General features: G+C 38.2%; 1 protein-coding gene across 4 annotated transcripts in view; it reads right to left on the bottom strand.

Annotated features, from left to right (window-relative positions):
* ADGB (androglobin) overlaps positions 1-18,954 on the bottom strand; it is a 124,606-nt gene that overhangs the window by 50,938 nt on the left and 54,714 nt on the right. For all 4 annotated transcript variants that reach the window (XM_070417857.1, XM_070417858.1, XM_070417859.1 and 1 more), the window contains 7 exons: positions 16,156-16,189; positions 15,175-15,355; positions 14,351-14,414; positions 10,462-10,564; positions 8,068-8,209; positions 5,605-5,719; positions 3,607-3,774 (listed from right to left, as the gene is read on the bottom strand). In XM_070417857.1, the coding sequence (XP_070273958.1) occupies positions 3,607-3,774; positions 5,605-5,719; positions 8,068-8,209; positions 10,462-10,564; positions 14,351-14,414; positions 15,175-15,355; positions 16,156-16,189 (807 nt within the window). The remainder of the gene's footprint in view (positions 1-3,606; positions 3,775-5,604; positions 5,720-8,067; positions 8,210-10,461; positions 10,565-14,350; positions 14,415-15,174; positions 15,356-16,155; positions 16,190-18,954) is intronic.

The following is an 18,954-nucleotide window of genomic DNA, read 5'->3' as shown; positions in this document are numbered from 1 at the left end:
TCACCCATCAGGCAACAAACTAGATCAGATGAAACACTGGCTGGAAGAAAGGGGAGATCTAGAATGGGATGGGAAGGAGAGGAGAGAGGTGTTGAAGACCAATCATGGCCTGGGGCCAGCAGTGGGCTCTATTGTTGCCTTGCCAGATAATGATTTAATAATTTTAGAGCTTGTGACTACCACCTTGAGCCACCATTTTAAGAGTGGATGACAGAGTTCACCTAAAGAAGGCACAATCATACTGGTTCAAGAGGCGGATCACGGCAGATATTTCTTGTATATTATTCATGCCCCAGGTGAATGGTTTTCAATTGGGAGTGATTTGTATCCCAGGTAATATTGCCAAATAAAAACAATAGGATGCTGCAAAGGAAAAACACAACTAAAAAAATGAGACACTGCCCTAGCTGGTTTGGCTCAGTGGATAGAGCGTCGGCTGCGGACTGAAGGGTCCTAGGTTCAATTCTGGCCAAGGGCACATGCCTGGGATGTGGGCTCCATCCCCAGTAGGGGGCATGCAGGAGGCAGCTGATCAATGATTCTCTCTCATCATTGATGTTTCTCAGTCTCTCTCTCTCTTTCTCTCTCTCTCTCTCTCTCTCTCTCTCTCTCTCTCTCTCTCCTCTCCCTCTCCCTCTCCCTTCCTCTCTGAAATCAATAAAGAAATATAATAAATAAATAAATAAATAATGAGACACTTAATTCTCCTTATGAAAAATAAGGGAAGAGGATCCTGTCTTCCCTTTTCTTAGAAAACTTATCATTTTAAATTTTTTCTCTCTCTTTAAAATGTATGCAATTCTTTTTAAAAGCTAAATAAGCCCTTGCCGGCTTTAAGATCCAGAAATATATTTTTCAAGGACCTTGGAATCATCTTTTTGAAAAGTAATCTTCTGGGAGATGACACCACTATTTCTAGTATCTAAGTTGCAAAAAAACTACTTTTGTTATAAATACTAGAGAACTTTATTTTTCTTTTGAATAGAGTCAATTAGTAAACTCAGTCAAGCAGCCCCAATACCGAGTGCATTTAGTATTCACTCTGTGTGACGGATGGTGCTATCAAGTTCTTTTACTAGTCACCATCTATCTTTAGAACATGTCTGTAATGGGCTACATGTGCTTGGCCATGCAAGAGGGTGAGATTTCTTTCTGTCTTGGTAATCTGTTTCACAGATTGATGTGATGTGCATTTTATCCTGATTTAATACTCATTCAACGACAAAATTATCTTCTTTCCCTTCTATTTTCATAGAGAGGTTTTATGAGTTAGGAGATTTTGTTTTTAATTACCTTTCCCCAACAAAACCCAATACCCAGTTAAATTGGAATAATACATAAAATATTTTTGTATAAATAATTTTAGTATATGTCCTATTTATTGCACATGTTGTTTGCTAATATAAAAATTAAAATTTAACTTGCTGAAATAACTTGAGAACATAGGCCTGACATACTTCTCAAAAATTAACTCAAAATCTACTAATGACGGAAATATAAAATGCAAAGCTATACAACCCCTAAAAGATAACCTAGGAGAAAACAGTGAGTATGGATATGGCAATGACCTTTTAGATGAACACTAAAGGCATGATTCATGAAAAAAAGAATTGATAAGCTAGACTGCATAAAATGAAAAACTCCTGCTTTGTGAAAGAAAATGTTAAGAGAATAGGAAGACAAGCCATAGAAAGGGAGAAAATATTTGCAAAAGACACATAAAAGAACTTATATCCAGATTATACAAAGAACTATTACAACTCAACAATAAGAAAACAAACAACCTGATTAAAAATGGGCCAATGAGCTGAACATACAACTCACCCAAGAAGACATGCAGGTGGTATTAAGCATATGAAGATGGTCCACATCGTATGTCATCAGGGAAATGAAAATTAGAACAACAACCAGATAGCACTACACACTGGAAAAGCCAGGACGTGGGACAGAAACAACTCCTAAGGCTGCTGAGGATATGGAGCCACAGAAGCTTACTTTCATTGCTGGTGGGAATGAAAAAGCCGCTAAACATTCTTTTATTATATGAGCCAGCAGTCATGCAGGCTAGTATTTACCCAAAGTAGTTAAAAACTTATGTTCACACACACACACCTAATACATGGATGTGGATAGCCACTCTATTCATAATTGTCAAAACTTGAAAGCAGCCAAGATGTCCTTCAGCAGGTGAATGGATAAACTGTGGCACATCGAGACAATGGAATATTATTCGGCACTAAAAAGAAGAGCTATCAAGCAATGAAAAGACATGGAGGAATCTTAAAAGTATATTACTAAGTGGAAGGAGCCGATTTAAAATCATAATGTATGATTCCAGCTATAGTATAAGACATTATAGAAAAGGAAAAACCATGGAGAGAATGAAAAGCGCAGTGGTTGCCAGGAGCTGGGGTGAGGGAAGAATGAGTAGGTAAAACACAGAGGATTTTTAGGTCAGTGAAAATACCCTGTTTGCTATCATAATGATGGATACATGTCATTATACATGTGTCTACATCCATAGGATGTACACCACCAAGAATGACCCCTACTGTAAGCTAAGGACTTTGAGAGATAATGATATGTGAATGTAGGTTGATGGGTGTAACAAATGTCCCACTGTGGTGGGGTTGTTGCTAATGGGGGAGGTTGTACCTGTGTGTGTGTTTTTGGGGGTGGGGGGGCAGGGAGAGTATGAGAAATCTCTGTAACTTGTCAATTGTGCTGTAAACCTAAATTATCTAAAAATGTCTTTAGTAAAAATAAAAGAAATAACATTAACCAGGTGCCATGTATTTTTATTTGCTAGATCTGGCAATGCTACTGCCCAGGGGACATCTCACAATGTCTGAAGCCATTTTTAGTTGTCAAAACAGGATGCTACTGGCATCTCGAGGGTGTAGGCCAGCCATGCCCCACCACAGAAATCATCTGGCCCAACATTTCAAACGTGTCTGGATTGAAAAACCCAAACCTAGCGGGTACCACGGAGTCTTTCTGTTTCACTCCCTCGATGCTTTCTGTGAAGCCAGAATACTACTCAGACCCCCCCACCCCAACCCCCGGGGAAGTTTTAACTGTGGGGAAGTTACGTCGCCCCTAGGAGTAACCATCTGTCAGTGGAAAAAGAGTTGAAAGAGTTGGTGGGTGTGTCACCATCTCCCATCCTTTAGTGGGACCCTTCTGAAGAATGTCCTAACTGATCAGTATCCCCTGGACAATTCAGCCATAGCAGCCCACAGCAGCCAATATCACATTCTATTTTTTCTGATTTATTAAATTTATTGTGGTGACATTTGTCAACATGAACATATAGGCTTCAGGTGTGAGTTTCTATGTTACAACATCTGTATATTGTACCATGTGCCCACCACCCAAAGTCAAACCTTCTGTTACCATATAGTAGGACCTTCTTCTCCAGCCCACTTCCCTCTGGCAATAAGTCAGTCAGAACACCACATTCTTTATCATCTCATTCTGCCTATTCCATCCCTTCTGCTTCCCCCCAAATTGCCTTCATCCACAATATTTCTCAGGCTCTGATTTGGGAGTCACTTTCTATGAGAAAGTCTCCTCCTAAGAAGATTATGTGGTGAACGTGCTTACCCTGAAGTGCTGTGCAGTTTGCTCTTTGTTGTGGAGGGGCACAGGGTAGTGGGCTGTCTGTAGGTCCTTCAGAGCTGTGGAGAGTTTGCCCTTGTCTTTGAAATTAGCAATCACATTTCCAACAGCCTTCAAAATCGTGAGAGCCTGCTCTGTAAATCGGAAGCTCTCCTGTGAAGACAAGGCATCGCAGCCAGCCTCACTTTCATGTAGTCAAGTGGAGTTAGGTTAACAACAAGTTAATTTCTGTGAATATATTAAGTCTCTATTACATGGCTGATTCAATAGTTACTCATGGAGAAGTTATTTCACCACAGCCGTTCGCTGGGTGGTGTTGTCTCAGAGATTTCAAACAAGGAAGTGGTTCCTGCTGCAGTGGGAACACATAGGAAGACTACGTACCTGATATTGGAGTTAGGGGGAGCTTCTCCACAGTATTAAGATCCAGACTTAGTTCTGAAGAATATCTAGGGATTAGTCTGACAAAAAACAGCATGGGGTCTGAGGACAGATGGGCAGGGAAAGGTCAGGAGAGAGCAATAAAGATCAAGAAAACAAGATGGTTGCCCAGCCAGTGTGGCTCATTGGTTGAGCATTGGCCCATGAACCAGGAGATATGCAGGGAGCAGCTGATCAATGATTCTCTCTCATCTATGTTTCTACCTCTCTCTGCCTCTCTCGTTCTCTCTCTAAAATCAATAAAAAATATATTTTTTTTTAAAAAGAAGAGGGCGAACTAGCATGGGATGCTGGCTCCTTCCTGCTACCAACTAGGAAGAAACAATAAAAGTCTGCCCCCTTTTGCTTTTTCATTAGAGTCAAAGAACACTGGGGCCTGGCCTTGAGCCCCAATAATTTTATAAGATGGAGGAGTTGATAACCCCAGGGAAATAGAGGTTCACAGACCAAAATAACTAAGCACCTAGGAAGTTAAGCCACCAACAAAAGAAACGAAGCAGAAAATCCATGCTGTCTAAAGCAGTTATTTTTTTAGAGAGAGAAAAGACCAAACAAGAATTTAAAATAAGCAGGGTAAACATAATGAAGGTAATGAGGGACCTCTATTAATAATGTGGGCTTGCTGTTCTTCCCTTGTGTCCATTGAGCAGGAGGGAGAGGCTGGTGAGAGATGGAGCAGCAAAGACTGGAGGCAACCATGGGGCAGCCTGCATAACCACTGTCCAGAGAGGCAAGAATGCATAACCTCAGCCTGACTGGGCCACGGAAATACAGCAGAAGGGAGTTGATTTTAAGCCATCTTGATGCTACCCTGATCAAGAGCTTACTCTCTGGCTGAGAAAATCCCATCTTGTTACTATGAAACTGTGCTGTGTAGGAGATGGATTGGGGGAAGGGATAAAGCTGACTTTTGTAGTGGGAAGGCCCTATGCAAATCTGCCCCCCCAAATGTACATACCTACGTATCTAAAGAGGGTACCACTGTCTAAAACTGAGACAGGCCCTTGGGGGAGGTGCTGAACCCATTTACCTCCTCTCTTCTTTCAGAAACCAAGGAGAGGCCATGAGGAGGAGGAAGGGGAGATGAAGGAGAGGGACAGAACCTTCCATGATCCTCTCCTCCTGAATCCCAGGGACACACACTGCAGGTTCCTCAAGCCAAGGGAGAGGTATAATATCAAATTTCAAACTGTATTAAAAAGGACTGTACTGATCCTTCTACCTCCCAAAAGACCACTAATACTATGGAATCTATGTGAAATGTTTACAGATGTGAAAGAGGATTCAACAGAGCAGAGGTGAAGGTAGTTTTTAGAGAAAAGTTAAAATTATTTTATTTGCATCCCTAGAGAGTTTAGAGTGTTTATTGTACATGTCATATTCAGGAATTTCTTGTAGAATATACTCATATTAGTTTTAAAGGGTTAAAAATGGGTAAGTCAAATATAAAATAAGAACATGGTTTAGTGCAAATTCTTTGAAAATAAGACACACACACACACACACACACACACACACGTCACAGTTGCTAAAATTATTTACCAGCTCAAAGTTGGGCAGCACCACATCCTCATCCCCGATGACAAAGTTCACCATGCTGCAGACGTGTAAGGAGTGCCCGATGGGCGAGTACGCAGTGAGGAGCAGCAAATGCCTCCTAGAGAGAATGGAGAATGCTGAGGACCAAGGGCTTCCTTTGTTGGAATTCTTGCCTCTGTGTGTTTCTTGATGACAGTTTGTGCCCAAAGTTAAACATTAGTAAGCAAAGACTTCTTTAGCACAGATGGAATAAAGCCCTTTGAATTTTCACTGTAAAGAGCCATCAGATATCATAGAATCTACATTTCACTGTCAGACGAAAATAGTTACACTAAGTGACAGATGTACACACTGCGGTGGTACCTCTCACACACTGCAGTCACATTGGGAAAGACACCTCTCCATGTTTCCTGAACAACAATAATTCACGGTGTAGGACTCTGTAGATTTCATAGTCACTTTCTCACAAATACATACTTTCGTGAACATGGTTTATGTCTCTCCTACCAGGTTGCAGGGTCATTGAGAGCAGGTGATTCGTTTCTCTCAGTTATTGAGCAATTAGAGCACGTTCAAAACACACATGCTGATAGTTGAAGCCCAGTGGAGGAAAATGTGAATATAAGAAGATTCTTTATTAGTTCCCTGACCTTAGTTGTATCGATGAATGAGCACTCAGAAAGAGAAAGATTTCTAAGAGAATCTCTCCATGCCAGAGTTTTTAAGGCAGATGTAAGAATTATTGAAGTTTTAAAATTCATTATATTTTAAGAAATATTGTATGCTTGCCATAGTTTACTTTAGCAGATGATTTTGTTGCTTCTGCTTTTTTTTTTTGTACCAGAGCCATAGCTTATCATTGGTCACATAGAATTAATATGATTGATCTTGGGAAATCCAGGAAAAATATTTAATTCATCTAAAATATGAGGTAATATTTTGAATTTTATTTACCAAAATCAAAAACACTCTTTGATTATTCCTGTTTTCTTTAAAATGGAAAATGTGATGCAATTAGTCAACTTTATCTTAATGAAAAATAAAACAACAAGTAAAATGAAAAATAAACTACAGACAAAACTATGGTTTGGCAGGGGAAATGCTCTCTTTCTCAATCTTTTTAATAAAATCATGGTTCTTGCTGTGGACGAAAGGGGCCACAGGCTGACCTGACAAGCTCAGGGAAGGCCTGCGTGGCAGCCTAGCAGACTCAGAGACCTAAAATAACCACAAAGGATGGTCTGAAATTAAACTTTAACTAAAGCAGTTATGGTGGGCAGTTATGTCCTAGGCCAGTATCTTCACTGACAAGATCAACTTTGATCCTTACTGAGCCCATTTGCCTTTTTGCCTCTAAGATAACATACCCTTGAAATGTCTGGGTAACTTGTAACTTCCCTTTTTCTGGAGCCCCTGGGGCACAACCAAATGTTCTGGGCACCAGGACAGATACTACAAATTCCTTCATTATCATGTTAATTGATCCTGCTATCCTATCACAGAGGTTTCCCCCTGCTTTGCTTAATCCCACCTCCTTAAATCTGTCACCAATGAATTCCATGTATAAATACGGATATAACCCTGCCATTCTCCGGAGCACTATCTCAATTCGTTGAGGTTCTGCTTCCCGGCATATGTCGACAGTTTGGCTCAAATAAACTCACAAAAATTCTTTACAGGTTTCAATGGTTTTTTTACGTTGACATTGCTAAGAAATATAATGAGATTTACAAGAAAACTAAAAGGATTTTTCAATAAATGAATTTTAGGAAATTCTGGATTGAATAAATTTAATCCATATGTTTTACTAAAGAAATTACTAGTCTGACAATTATGAATCTTCCAGAAGAGGTTTTTGTACAGCATTTTTTCAATTTATTTGTTCTCAAGAACGATAATGATATACTTGTTTGCCGGGGTTCTTGTTCCAGCATCTAGAAGGGTTCAGAAATCTGGAGAAGGGCTGTGTGTAACTTAATAAAGAGTCCAAAGATGAAGAATAATTTTGAAAGGCATTTTGGAGGTCAGAGGAACCTCACTAAAGAAACTAAGATCTCCTTGTCTCAGGACCCCATGCTTTGTATTAACACAAATTGTCCTGAGGGGAGCAGAGATACACACATCAAAGGGTCAGGTTTCATTTACAGAGTCCATTGTCAGATTGGAAGAATTTGCCTACGGCTGTTCAGGTGTTTGGCCAGTAGGAGGCAATAACATGTAGATTAAGATGCCCTGAGCTGTCTGGCAGCAAGCAATCATCCCTTTTCAGGTTGGGGGACATGCCCTTGCCACTCCAGATGATTCAGCCCTTGCTGACATGCTGGAATTGGCTCCCAGCACTTGTTCTTTATCAAATCACATTAGGGAACAATATCTGAGATTCCTTATTGTTTAATTACTTAATAATTAACAGCTTACAAGACTTTAAAAAATTCCTACTCTGAGAAAATTAAAGTCATTCCATACCCAATAGGCAGGCGAACCATAGATGCCTTGGTGTTATAAGTATAAATCTTCAGAATGACGTCACGTGGCTTCACAGATTTCCAAAAAAATGTTTCAACTATAAGCAGTCCAGGCTCTACCTGGGGGCTGTCTTTTGTAAGAGCTAGAAAAAGTGAAAAATATTAAAATTTTATTGTTAGAGTGTAGCTGGCCTTCATTTCACAACATTCATCATAATAACATCAGGAAATAGAGATGTTCTAATATTTTCATAAAACATTAGAAATTACTCTGGGTAAATATTTATTGGAAATAATATTCAAGTGGAATTCAGATCTTCCTTCCTCATAAGCATCTCCTCAGGTGAAGAAACCAGGGATGGGAATGTGAGGAACAGAGCAGGCAAGGACATTTATTGGAGTGAACCATCACTTTTATTATCTATGGCAGTAATTAGAATATACCTCTAGATGTACTTTAAAAAAAAAAAGACGTCAAGATTTTCCTAAGAGGGTGGCAAAGCGGGGTCAAAATAGTCTATTGTTTATCAAAGGTTTAACTTTTGATTCTTAGCTTTGACTGGGTGTAGAAATAGCAAATAATTAACATATATTTAATGTTAATATTATGTGTTTGCTCTTAAAATACATAAAAATACTATTTTTCATCTGTAGCTGAGGGCAAAATACATTTTAAATTTTTTAAAAAAGGATTGAGATAAAATTGATATATAACATTGCACTATTTTAAGGTGAACAGCATAATGATTTGATATATGCTATATCATGAAATGATTATCACAGTAAGTTCAGTTACCATCCATCACCACACATCATTTTTTTTTTTGTGATGGGGACTTTTAAGATTTACTGTCTTATTACTTTAAAATACACCATACAGTATTTTTAACTATAGTCACCTCTGGGACTTATCTTTTTACCTTATTTTCAGATAATACTCAAGCTGAGTATATAAGGGTCCCAACATGACCCAAAGCACCTCTATACACATAGAATTTAAATGTTTGAGGACATGGTATGGCTTTGGAGCTCTTGTTTAGGTAGAACTACTAAGCGTACACCACTAAAGTTTAAAAAGTTTATTAAACAAGTATTTATTGCTCACCTGCTATATTCTTGATACCATTGAAAACATTGGTTATATCTCAGTGCAAAGGCATAGTCTCTGCCCTCGACGTTGGTAGGACTTTCAATATGAAGCACTCAAAAATATGTATTGTACTGTTAATTTTCGTTAGAGATAAATGTTTTAAGAAAAAAAGCCAAATAATTAATATTTTGTACAAATGTGCATGTGTGTGCAAAGGGCTGGTCTTAGTGAGACGCAGCAACAGTCCATCCCTTAGAAGAGGAGGGAGGCCGACTAAAGCTGAGGAGAGTCCATTATGGGAGGATGAGACAGACCATTTCTGAATTTTTTTCTGTCTCTTCAGTAAAAACATTATCAGTTGAAAATAAGTAAGGATGAGAGTGGGTAGAGAACATCTGAAGGGAGAGATTTGAAGGTCTAAGATAGACATCCAGAAAAACGAGAGTGGGAGAATAAACACACTTGAGAAATGTCATCGGTGCCCCAAGGCCTTTTTGAGAGCTGGGGTCCTAGATTTAAAGTGAAGCTAGCTGATATGGTTATTTTTTTTCTTCAGTCACATTCAGCTGCTCTGATGTAACCACAGGATTGGTGCAGAGTTCCACTGTTGAGTTCACCCAATATTGTGATTTCTCCAGGAACGTCAGATGAGAGGGTTGAGGTACATGTGAGAATACAATTATAATGGTGGAGCATGGAAAATATACTGGTAATGAGAGAAATAAAGACATGAGGAGAGTAAAGGAAAGGAAAGAGAAAAGTGGTAGAGTCAATGGATGGTAGTCCCAGTGAAGTCAAACAATTGTAGGAGTGAGAGTTCCCAAGAGAGTGAACTGGAGAATCAGGGGGTGGGAGGATGGGGGAAGGGGGTTTGTAATAGAGCTTGAAATTGAGATGATGGAGATGATGCAGTTATTGGTAAGATGAGTTCTAAAGTATAATCATGAAAGTAGGTGGATGAGAAAAAAAGATCTTTAGAATTGTCAAATTGAAGAAAAAACAGTTCATGTTCTTCAATATAGATTTTGAAAGAATTGAAGAACAGGGTGACTAGGTGTGCCAAGGAGGTGAACAGATGAGCGCAGGAAGAGGTGTGGGTGGTAAAAGTGAGCACAACCCTTGATGTTTGGGGAGCAAGACGATGACAGGAGATATACACACCATCTCCTATAATCGTCTGAAGAGGGTCTGAAGAGGAAATAAGTTCCTTCATACAGAGCCTTAAAATCTTATTATTGTATTTCCCCTGGACTGAATGAAATTGTGCTGGGCTTTAAGTCTATAATTTCCTCAGAGCTCTCTTACCTCCAGATTCTCCCCAGCGTACCAACACAGAAAAGCAAATGAGTAGTTCAATAGGTTTTAGACTATCCACAAAGAGATAGTAGGACACACGCTCGTCTGAGAACTGCAAGAAATCAGACCAAACATTGAACTTAATATTCGCCTATAAGTGCTGTATTCCCCATTCTCATAATAATATAACATCTAACATTTACAGAGAACTTATTGTGTTCCAGACACCACAATAAGTTCTTTACAGGTTTCGTGAGATGAAGAAAATCTTACGGAGTGAATGTTGGCAGGTTCTATAGTACCTGTGTGAGATTGGTCCCACATCAGTGTCAAAGCTCATCTCCATGAATGATGAAGCAATGTTTTCAATGCTTGTCCCAGAAATAGAGAGGAGACTGGACCCAGGCTGAGCGATGCTCAGAGAACGGGTCCTGATAGGCAGAGAGGCCACAGAGTAATGGCAGAGATTGAAAGTGTGTAATGGGGATGTATTAAGGTAGTTTACAGAGTGTAATGTCATATAAACCCTCTCTTCCTTCTTTCTACAAGATCTTCAGAAATATATCCACTGCATGCTAAGGCACCAGCCTGCTTTTTTGTTTTGGAGATGGAAGAAAGTACTGAGCTAAACCGAAAATTCCCTTAAAGGGCAGTCACATAAGACTTACATATACTTGATCTCAATCCATCCTATATGGTACTAATAGCCATAACTATGGATGAAAAAACCGAAACACAGAAAGGGTAAGTAATTTTCCAAAGGTCACAGAGCTTGCAAGTAGCAAAACTGAGATTCAAAAGTCAGTCTTTCTGTCTACCTGACCCCAAGACTAGTAATCTTGACTATTGTGCTATTATTACATTTCAGATTCTCAGTGCTTCAACATAACTTTGACATATGGTATATGGTAAATATGTTAAATTAATTTAACTGTAGCTATACTTTAAACACTTTCATATTATTTTACCACAATATTTAAATAACCAGTTAAATATGGAAGAAAAATCTCTAATATTACTATGAAAATGAAACCTTGCTATTTAATCAAATATGACAAGATTTGCCGAAATCGGTTTGGCTCAGTGGATAGAGCGTCGGCCTGCGGACTGAAAGGTCCCAGGTTCGATTCCGGTCAAGGGCATGTACCTGGGTTGCGGGCACATCCCCAGTGGGAAATGTGCAGGAGGCAGCTGATCGATGTTTCTCTCTCATCGATGTTTCTAACTATCTATCTCTCTCCCCCTTCCTCTCTGTAAAAAATCAATAAAATATATTAAAAAAAAAAAATGACAAGATTGCTAGGAATGCTTCATAGGGTGTAACAATGGTTCAATGATTGCTTCCCCAGTATTTTGCAATACTCAGCATTTGACACTTTATTTCTCTTGTTTCTGTTTAGCTATAGCATATTGGGATAGAGACAGTTGTTTCAAATATTCACTATCTAAACGTATGAAGGACCCTGGGTTGGCCAGCCCTGTGTGCGTGCCTGAGTGAATTTTCTAAGTAGAGTTCATTTGCTGTCATTTTTAAGGGTCTGAGAATTTTGGGGTGGGATGGCTTTGGAGACCATGTGAAAAGACTGCCCTGGTGCCACACAAGGCACCTTTGAGAGCCCCTGCCTCACCCCAACACTGAGCACCAAGGGAACATCTAAGGAAGGTGCCCCAGGAGAGGCCTCAGGCTCCACGCCCCCAGCTCACTTGGTCATGGTGCTGTGGCCACTAGAATCAGGAATCCTGGCCTCAGGCTACAACCAGTCCTGCCTTAAAGGCCATACTAAACGTCTTTAAGTTTGCGTTCCAAAAACGCTAAGAAAAAGTTATCATTTTCTCACACTATTGATGTTAAAGCAAAAATCAGGGTAATGAAGAGAATCATATAGAGGTATCATCATTTTATTTTACCAAGCTGGGACTTTAAAATTGAAACAATATATATTTACCATCACTTCTTAAAAATAGGATCAGCATAAAGAACAGTTGGCCATTTTTCAAACACATATACCTATAAATATATTAGAATGGTTATGTATATAATAAACACCCATATGCAAACTGCCGTTAGTAATTAATAATGGCAGCCATTTATTTTCACTTACTGGCAGGCATTCTTCTAAGTATTTTACATACATTATTGCTTATCCTCCAACTTTATGGTGCAGGTCTGTTATTACTGCCATTTTACAGAGAAAAAATACTAAGGCAAAGAGAAGTTAAGCAACTTGCTCAGAGTCCCTCCCCAAGTGGGACGCAGGTTCAAAACCAGACAGTGACGCCTCAGAGCCACTCATCTGCTCCTCCTAAAGGCCCACCTGCGAGAACTGCGCAGGCGTCAACACAGTTCTCAGGATGCTTGTGCCACTTACTAGTTTGGTGATCTTGGGCAATTTACTCAACCTTGATCTGCCTTAGTTTCCCTACCTGAAAAACGATCACAATAGCCCTTTCACAGGCTTTGCTATAGGAGCTAATGCAATGAAGAGCCCAGTTTAGGGATGGCAACAGAGTAAGCGCCTATAAATGACTATCATCTTATTTTTACCAATAGTTTGAACGTGGTTATATTGCTAAGTTAACTAAACTGTATAGTACTCTCACGGCATACTCTGGGTTCAGTTATTTGCAATTAAAAGTTTTGCCTACCGCATCCCCAGTCATTACTACAGATTTGAGTCTTACTTTCAGATCGGGCAGCTGGCTACAGAGCCCCTCCTGAGGAATGCTCAAAAGCTTTTCTCTGCCCGTGTTGTCATCCAGTCCAAGTGCAACAGGAAAAGTCATAGCCAAGATTCCCGACTTCCCCCAATGCCGCCTACTTCTCCCGGAGGTGTGGGGCAAGCAACATGCCAATTTCAGAACAATTTGGTTTCCCAGAACGTGTTTCAGAGTTTTCCAAAAAATTCCCCTCAAGGTGAGATTCGTTCATTCATTCACTCAACAATGTTTTATGGAGTGTAAACCTCATGCCAGGATGGGTATTGCAATAGTACACAAAGGGGCAGCGCTCTTCTCCTAAAGATGCTGATATTAGTTGGGTGAGAAGGTGAAGGGACACTGAGAAGTAGTGAGGCAGTTAGAATGGAGAGAGGTCTGTGTCTTGGTGAGAATAGGTTCTACAGTGTCTGTGGAGTCAGGGAACTTGATCCAGATTCTATGGCCAGGGAAGGAGGTCAGACAGGGTCAAGGACATCCATGCTGTTATGAAGGATTTATAGGCATGAGTTAGATGAAAGCAATATGAATAAAGGAGGATGAACTCCCAGCAGAGGGAAGAACATGGGCAAAGATAATATAAATGCTAGTGAAAAGTGTGCTATGTTTTAGGAACTGCACATGTTTCAGTCAACAATTGAAATCAAATATAGTGAATTTATTTGTGCTTCTCTTTCATATACTCACAGATCAAAATTTTCTTCATGTGAATTGATATAATAATGAACCACTACAACATAATCAGATGGATTACACTTGGGGATAAGACAGAGGTTCTCAATCTGTGGGTCGCGACCCCTTTGGGGGTTGAACGACCCTTTCACAAGGGTCGCCTAAGACCATTGGAAAACACATATATAATTACATATTGTTTTGTGATTAATCACTATGCTTTAATTATGTTCAATTTGTAACAATGAAATTGGGGGTCACCACAACATGAGGAACTGTATTGAAGGGTCGCGGCATTAGGAAGGTTGAGAACCGCTGGGATAAGAGGTAGCAGAATTTTGCTTGTTATCTAGATAAGAAATATCAGAAAACCCTAAGAATTGATTTTAAAATATACTTATGTCACAAATTTAGAAATGCTTGCTAAATTTGAAGGTGTTTTTTACCAGCATGATTCTATCAAAGATTTAAGTATAAGAAGGGAAAGAGAAGAAGAGATCATACTATTTACCTTGAATTCTGACTTTTGAAAGTTAAAGCAATATGAACTTGGCTTGTGGAAAATATATAGATTTCTGAAAAACATTATTTATAACAGGTTATTGTCATTATATTCAACAAATTACTATTACAAGTTAAATTTCTTAGATTTAATTATAGGCAGAACAAAGTAAAGACAGATGAAAGTTAAAAAATAATGACACAGAGACAAGAAGTGGTTGTCAGGAATAGAGAGGTGGGGAAAATAGGGAGAGGCTGAGAAAATGGTACAAACTTTCAGTTCTAAGATAAAAAGGTTTGAAGATCTCATAAAACATGGTGACTATAGTGGATAACACTGGCTTGTATAATTGAAATTTACTAAGAAAGTAGAATTTAAGTGTTCTCATTTTAAAAAAGGTAAATATGTGAGGCGATGAGTATATTAATTAACTCGATGGAGGGATTTTTCATGATGTATTTGTATATCAATTCAAAACCATGTACACTTTAAATACCTTAAAACTTTATTTGTCAATTATACCTGAATAAATCTAGGAAAAAATAACTACTGTATTAAATTGCCTGAAAGAGACAAAAGTGACCTCAGTGAATAAACTGTTTTTATTTTAATTAAATAAGTCTTTGAGGATAAACTAAAACTGGCCTAAAAATTGGCTTGCCTCTTACTGTTGTTCTATGTGGACAATCAGCTCACCCATTTATCCTCCTAACAGTTTTTTTTTAATATTATACCAACACCAGACTAATATTGACTTAACTCTTTTAAATAATAGCTAAAAATGAATACCTTACATATCCACTATGTTAAATGCACATGAAAAATATACTTACTGAAAGCATGCATAGAAGTCTTCAAAATCTAACCATATTTCTTTAGTAACACTAGTATTCATATCTGTAACTTCGTCCTGTGATTTATCCAGTGTTGTTGTCAGGCTGACCAGATCTCTTTCCAAACTCAATCCGTCAACTGGATGGGATGAGTCATTCAACGCAAGGTCTATCAGTTCATCTGTGCATGGCAGAAGACAACCACAGGTCAAACCCACCTATGTTGTTAAGTATTAAGTTATCAAGACATGGAGAATTATAGAGGGCAGTTCAAAGTCTACTTTTGAGAAAACATTTACTGAGATAATCATTTACATGCAGGCCTCAGATCTGTGGAGGTCCATACAGATACATATTTTCATAACTCAAAACAATTTATTAATAACATATGCATAGTAGAGTCTTTAGAAATTTCTAATTCACTTTGTAAATTTGTACACACATTCTTTAGAGATTATAAAGTTATAACAGAAATTAGCTAGCTTATGTACTTACATATTCATATAAGAGGGGATAGCTTGGATAACAGAAGGAGAAATGAAAACTTGAAAGATTTATTAGAATCAATGTATTTCAGTAAGTGACTTAATTGCTCCTACAGTCGGTGATTCCATGATCTTATTTCATGCTCATTTGGTAAATCCACAAAATTCCTATAGATTTCTTGAACCTAAATTTGCTACCTAACACTTTCGGGGATTTGGGGTTTGTCCAAGTTTTCTTTGTTCAAGAACTAATATATTTTAGTGCTTTGATCACATCATGTGTGCATTAAAACACATGATCTTTACTTATGGGACTAATCAGATTGTCTTTTATTTTGACTTTAAGCTTGAATTAAACAAGTGAGATTATCTGATTTTTCCAGCCCAGAGCAGATTAGCCTCATTACATAAGAAGAGACCCTGGAGAGAGGCTTCTGAGAGTCAGGAGGAGAGCTCAAAGCTGTCAAGAGGCAAAGTCGTGAGAAGATTCACTTACCTTTTCCGTGTATAACTTGTGAGTAAACATTGCCCTGTGAATTAAAAAAAAAAAGCGCACATTAAGAAACCATCTATAAATATAACAAAACATTATAATTCTAAAGCATCACAGATTTTAAAAGTTAATATAGTCTTTTAAACATTAGAATAGATTTCTGAAAATACTAAAGCATACAGTAAAACAGAGAATTTTTTTAACCTTAAAATTCAAGAGGTCAATTTAATTAAATAATTTCTTGAGGATTTAAATTTGACATTAAAATAAGAATATCTGAGGGCATTCCATGATTTAATTTTATAATAAAAGTTAAATTAAAACAATAATATCCCTAAGTAGATATATATATCTTAGTATGAGGCAACTGTTATTAACACAGATCAAATATAATGAGGTTATGATAGGCAATTAGTGGACAGATCATAAAAAATCTTGTTTCAAATTATAAAAATGATTCCCCAAAATTTTAACAGGGAAATTAAGTTGAATTCACATTTACAACTTATTTTCTCTCAAACACAACTAAAATAAGTATGGAAGTTAAAATGGTGTAAATTTGTACATACTGATGATGGGTAATGTCAGCAATATTTTGGATAATGTAAAGTGGATGGAGGTGATATTATAATAGAGATAACTGAATAACTAAGTGCTAGTGAGAAAGAAGTCCAGCGGAGCCTCAGGACACCAGAAACAATTAGCAGGTGTCTGAGAAATAGAGAAAAGAGATATGGGCTGAAAACTCAGAAAGGGGTTTAATATCTATATAAAGAATAGATAAATCTTCACTTCTCTCTAATCCATTTAACATCTATCCTGCTTCTGCCTGAACAAGACCCTGGAAATTGCTACACGTGAAGAAATTACATGAGAAACCTTCAGATCTGGGTTCACAGATACCATGGGAAGCAGCAGAGTCTACAATGTAGAGAGGAAGTTCACATACTCAACCTTGATAGTCAGTAATTCTGTGCTGCTTGGCTTCAATAACATTAATGGATAAGTGCATGCCAATCCCTGTGACCCTATTGCCCCCCAGGAGAGAGATTAGAGGACCCTCAACTCGATAAACTGACCAGAGTCCAGGGAAATCTGACATTTGGAACTAATCCCACCTTCAAATGAAGCTCATTCATCCCCAATTATCCTGAATTAAAGCTGCCAGTTGACAAGGTCTATCAATGTCATAAAGTTGCTTCCAATGGGTAGCTCTTTAATGTCATAAATTCCTCAAGTGCATATATACAATAAAGTGTGTCACAAGACAATTGAGGAAAGAAGGCTATAGTGCCTTCTCCTGTTTCCTATAAAAAATACTCAACTAATACACAGAGAGATGATTTGCTTTCATTGTATGTTAAAATTTTAGAAAATTGACAAAGGGAGCCAATGGGTGTGGGTGGGGAGATTCATAGAAAACAGAAAGAAAGGGGAAATTTTTAAATTAGTACCATCAGAAAGATAAGAGGGTATTCATTTATCAAATAATAAACTTCTACAAAAATATAATCAAGAACAAGAGAGAACTCTTAGGAACTAAAAATAGGAAAGTGAAATATATTCAATAGAATGTTTAAATGGTAGAGTCAATACAACAGATAAAGAGATTAAGACTATAACACTTTGAGAAGAGAATATAAGGGGAAAGCTGCAAGACTTCTAAGACTTCGTAATGCATGCCTTATACTTTTGTTTTTGAACATGTGACTATATTCCCTATTAAAAACAAATACCCTTTCATACCCACCACACTGGCAAAAGTTGAACTGTCAGACAACCTAAGTCTTGGTCAGGATATGGAGCAAAGACAGTTCTCATCCAGGGCTGACAGGAGAGGCTAGGCATACACCAATATTGAAAAGTGCTTGGTATTTTATTTTAACATTAAACAGACACATGCCTTATGATCAGATTCTTATCCTAGCAGGGCTTCCTAGTCTAGTGTGCACAGGGCCAGTGCTTAGATTTCAGGAGTTCATGAACATGGATACATTTTCAAAAACACATCTTTAGCTGAAACGCAACATTTTCAATTTTCAATAACTGTGACTTTATCCAGAAAATAAGTCACACTGTTTTACATTATATTTCAATTGTTGCAAATATCTTAAAATATCACTGATCACTACTTTGAAATTACAGCAGTAATTACAGCAGGTCCATTGTTAGATTTCAAGTGGTAACATCTTTCTGTCTACAGAAACTCCTGTGACCTGCAGCTGGCCAACTATCTAGCAACTATGTTTAGCAGTCATTCAACCACCAAACAGTGAACTTGTGTGTCCTCCCAGTGCTAATCCAGACAGCTATATTGCCTTCTCCTGTTCCCTATCAAAAATACTCAGCTAATACACAGAAAGAGATGATTTGCTTTCATTGTGTGTTAAAATTTTAGAAAATGGACAAAGGGAGCCATGACATATAAAAGTTTACCGCCTCTGGAACTAAAAAAACTCTTGTGCATGTGTACAGGGACATTCAAGAATAGCCCTTGCCCTAACCAGTTTGGCTCAGTGGATAGAGCATCAGCCTGCAGACTGAAAGGTCCCAGGTTCGATTCCAGTCAAGGGCATGTACCTTGGTTGCGGGCACATCCCCAGTAGGAGGTGTGCAGGAGGCGGCTGATCGATGTTTCACTCTCATTGATGTTTTTAACTCTCTATCCCTCTCCCTTCCTCTCTGTTAAATATCAATAAAATATATTTTTTAAAAAAAGAATTGCCCTGATACCACTGCTTGCACAGTAATAAACAGCAAGCAATGGATATGGTCGGTACCACTGTGAAAGTTATACATATA

The sequence above is a fragment of the Myotis yumanensis genome, unplaced genomic scaffold (assembly GCF_028538775.1).
Source record: "Myotis yumanensis isolate MYYU_CA2020_CCGP unplaced genomic scaffold, mMyoYum1.0.hap1 SCAF_6, whole genome shotgun sequence".
Taxonomy (NCBI): Eukaryota; Metazoa; Chordata; class Mammalia; order Chiroptera; family Vespertilionidae; genus Myotis; species Myotis yumanensis.
Note: the sequence above shows the minus strand (reverse complement) of the source record. Positions and strands in the feature narration are given on the sequence as shown.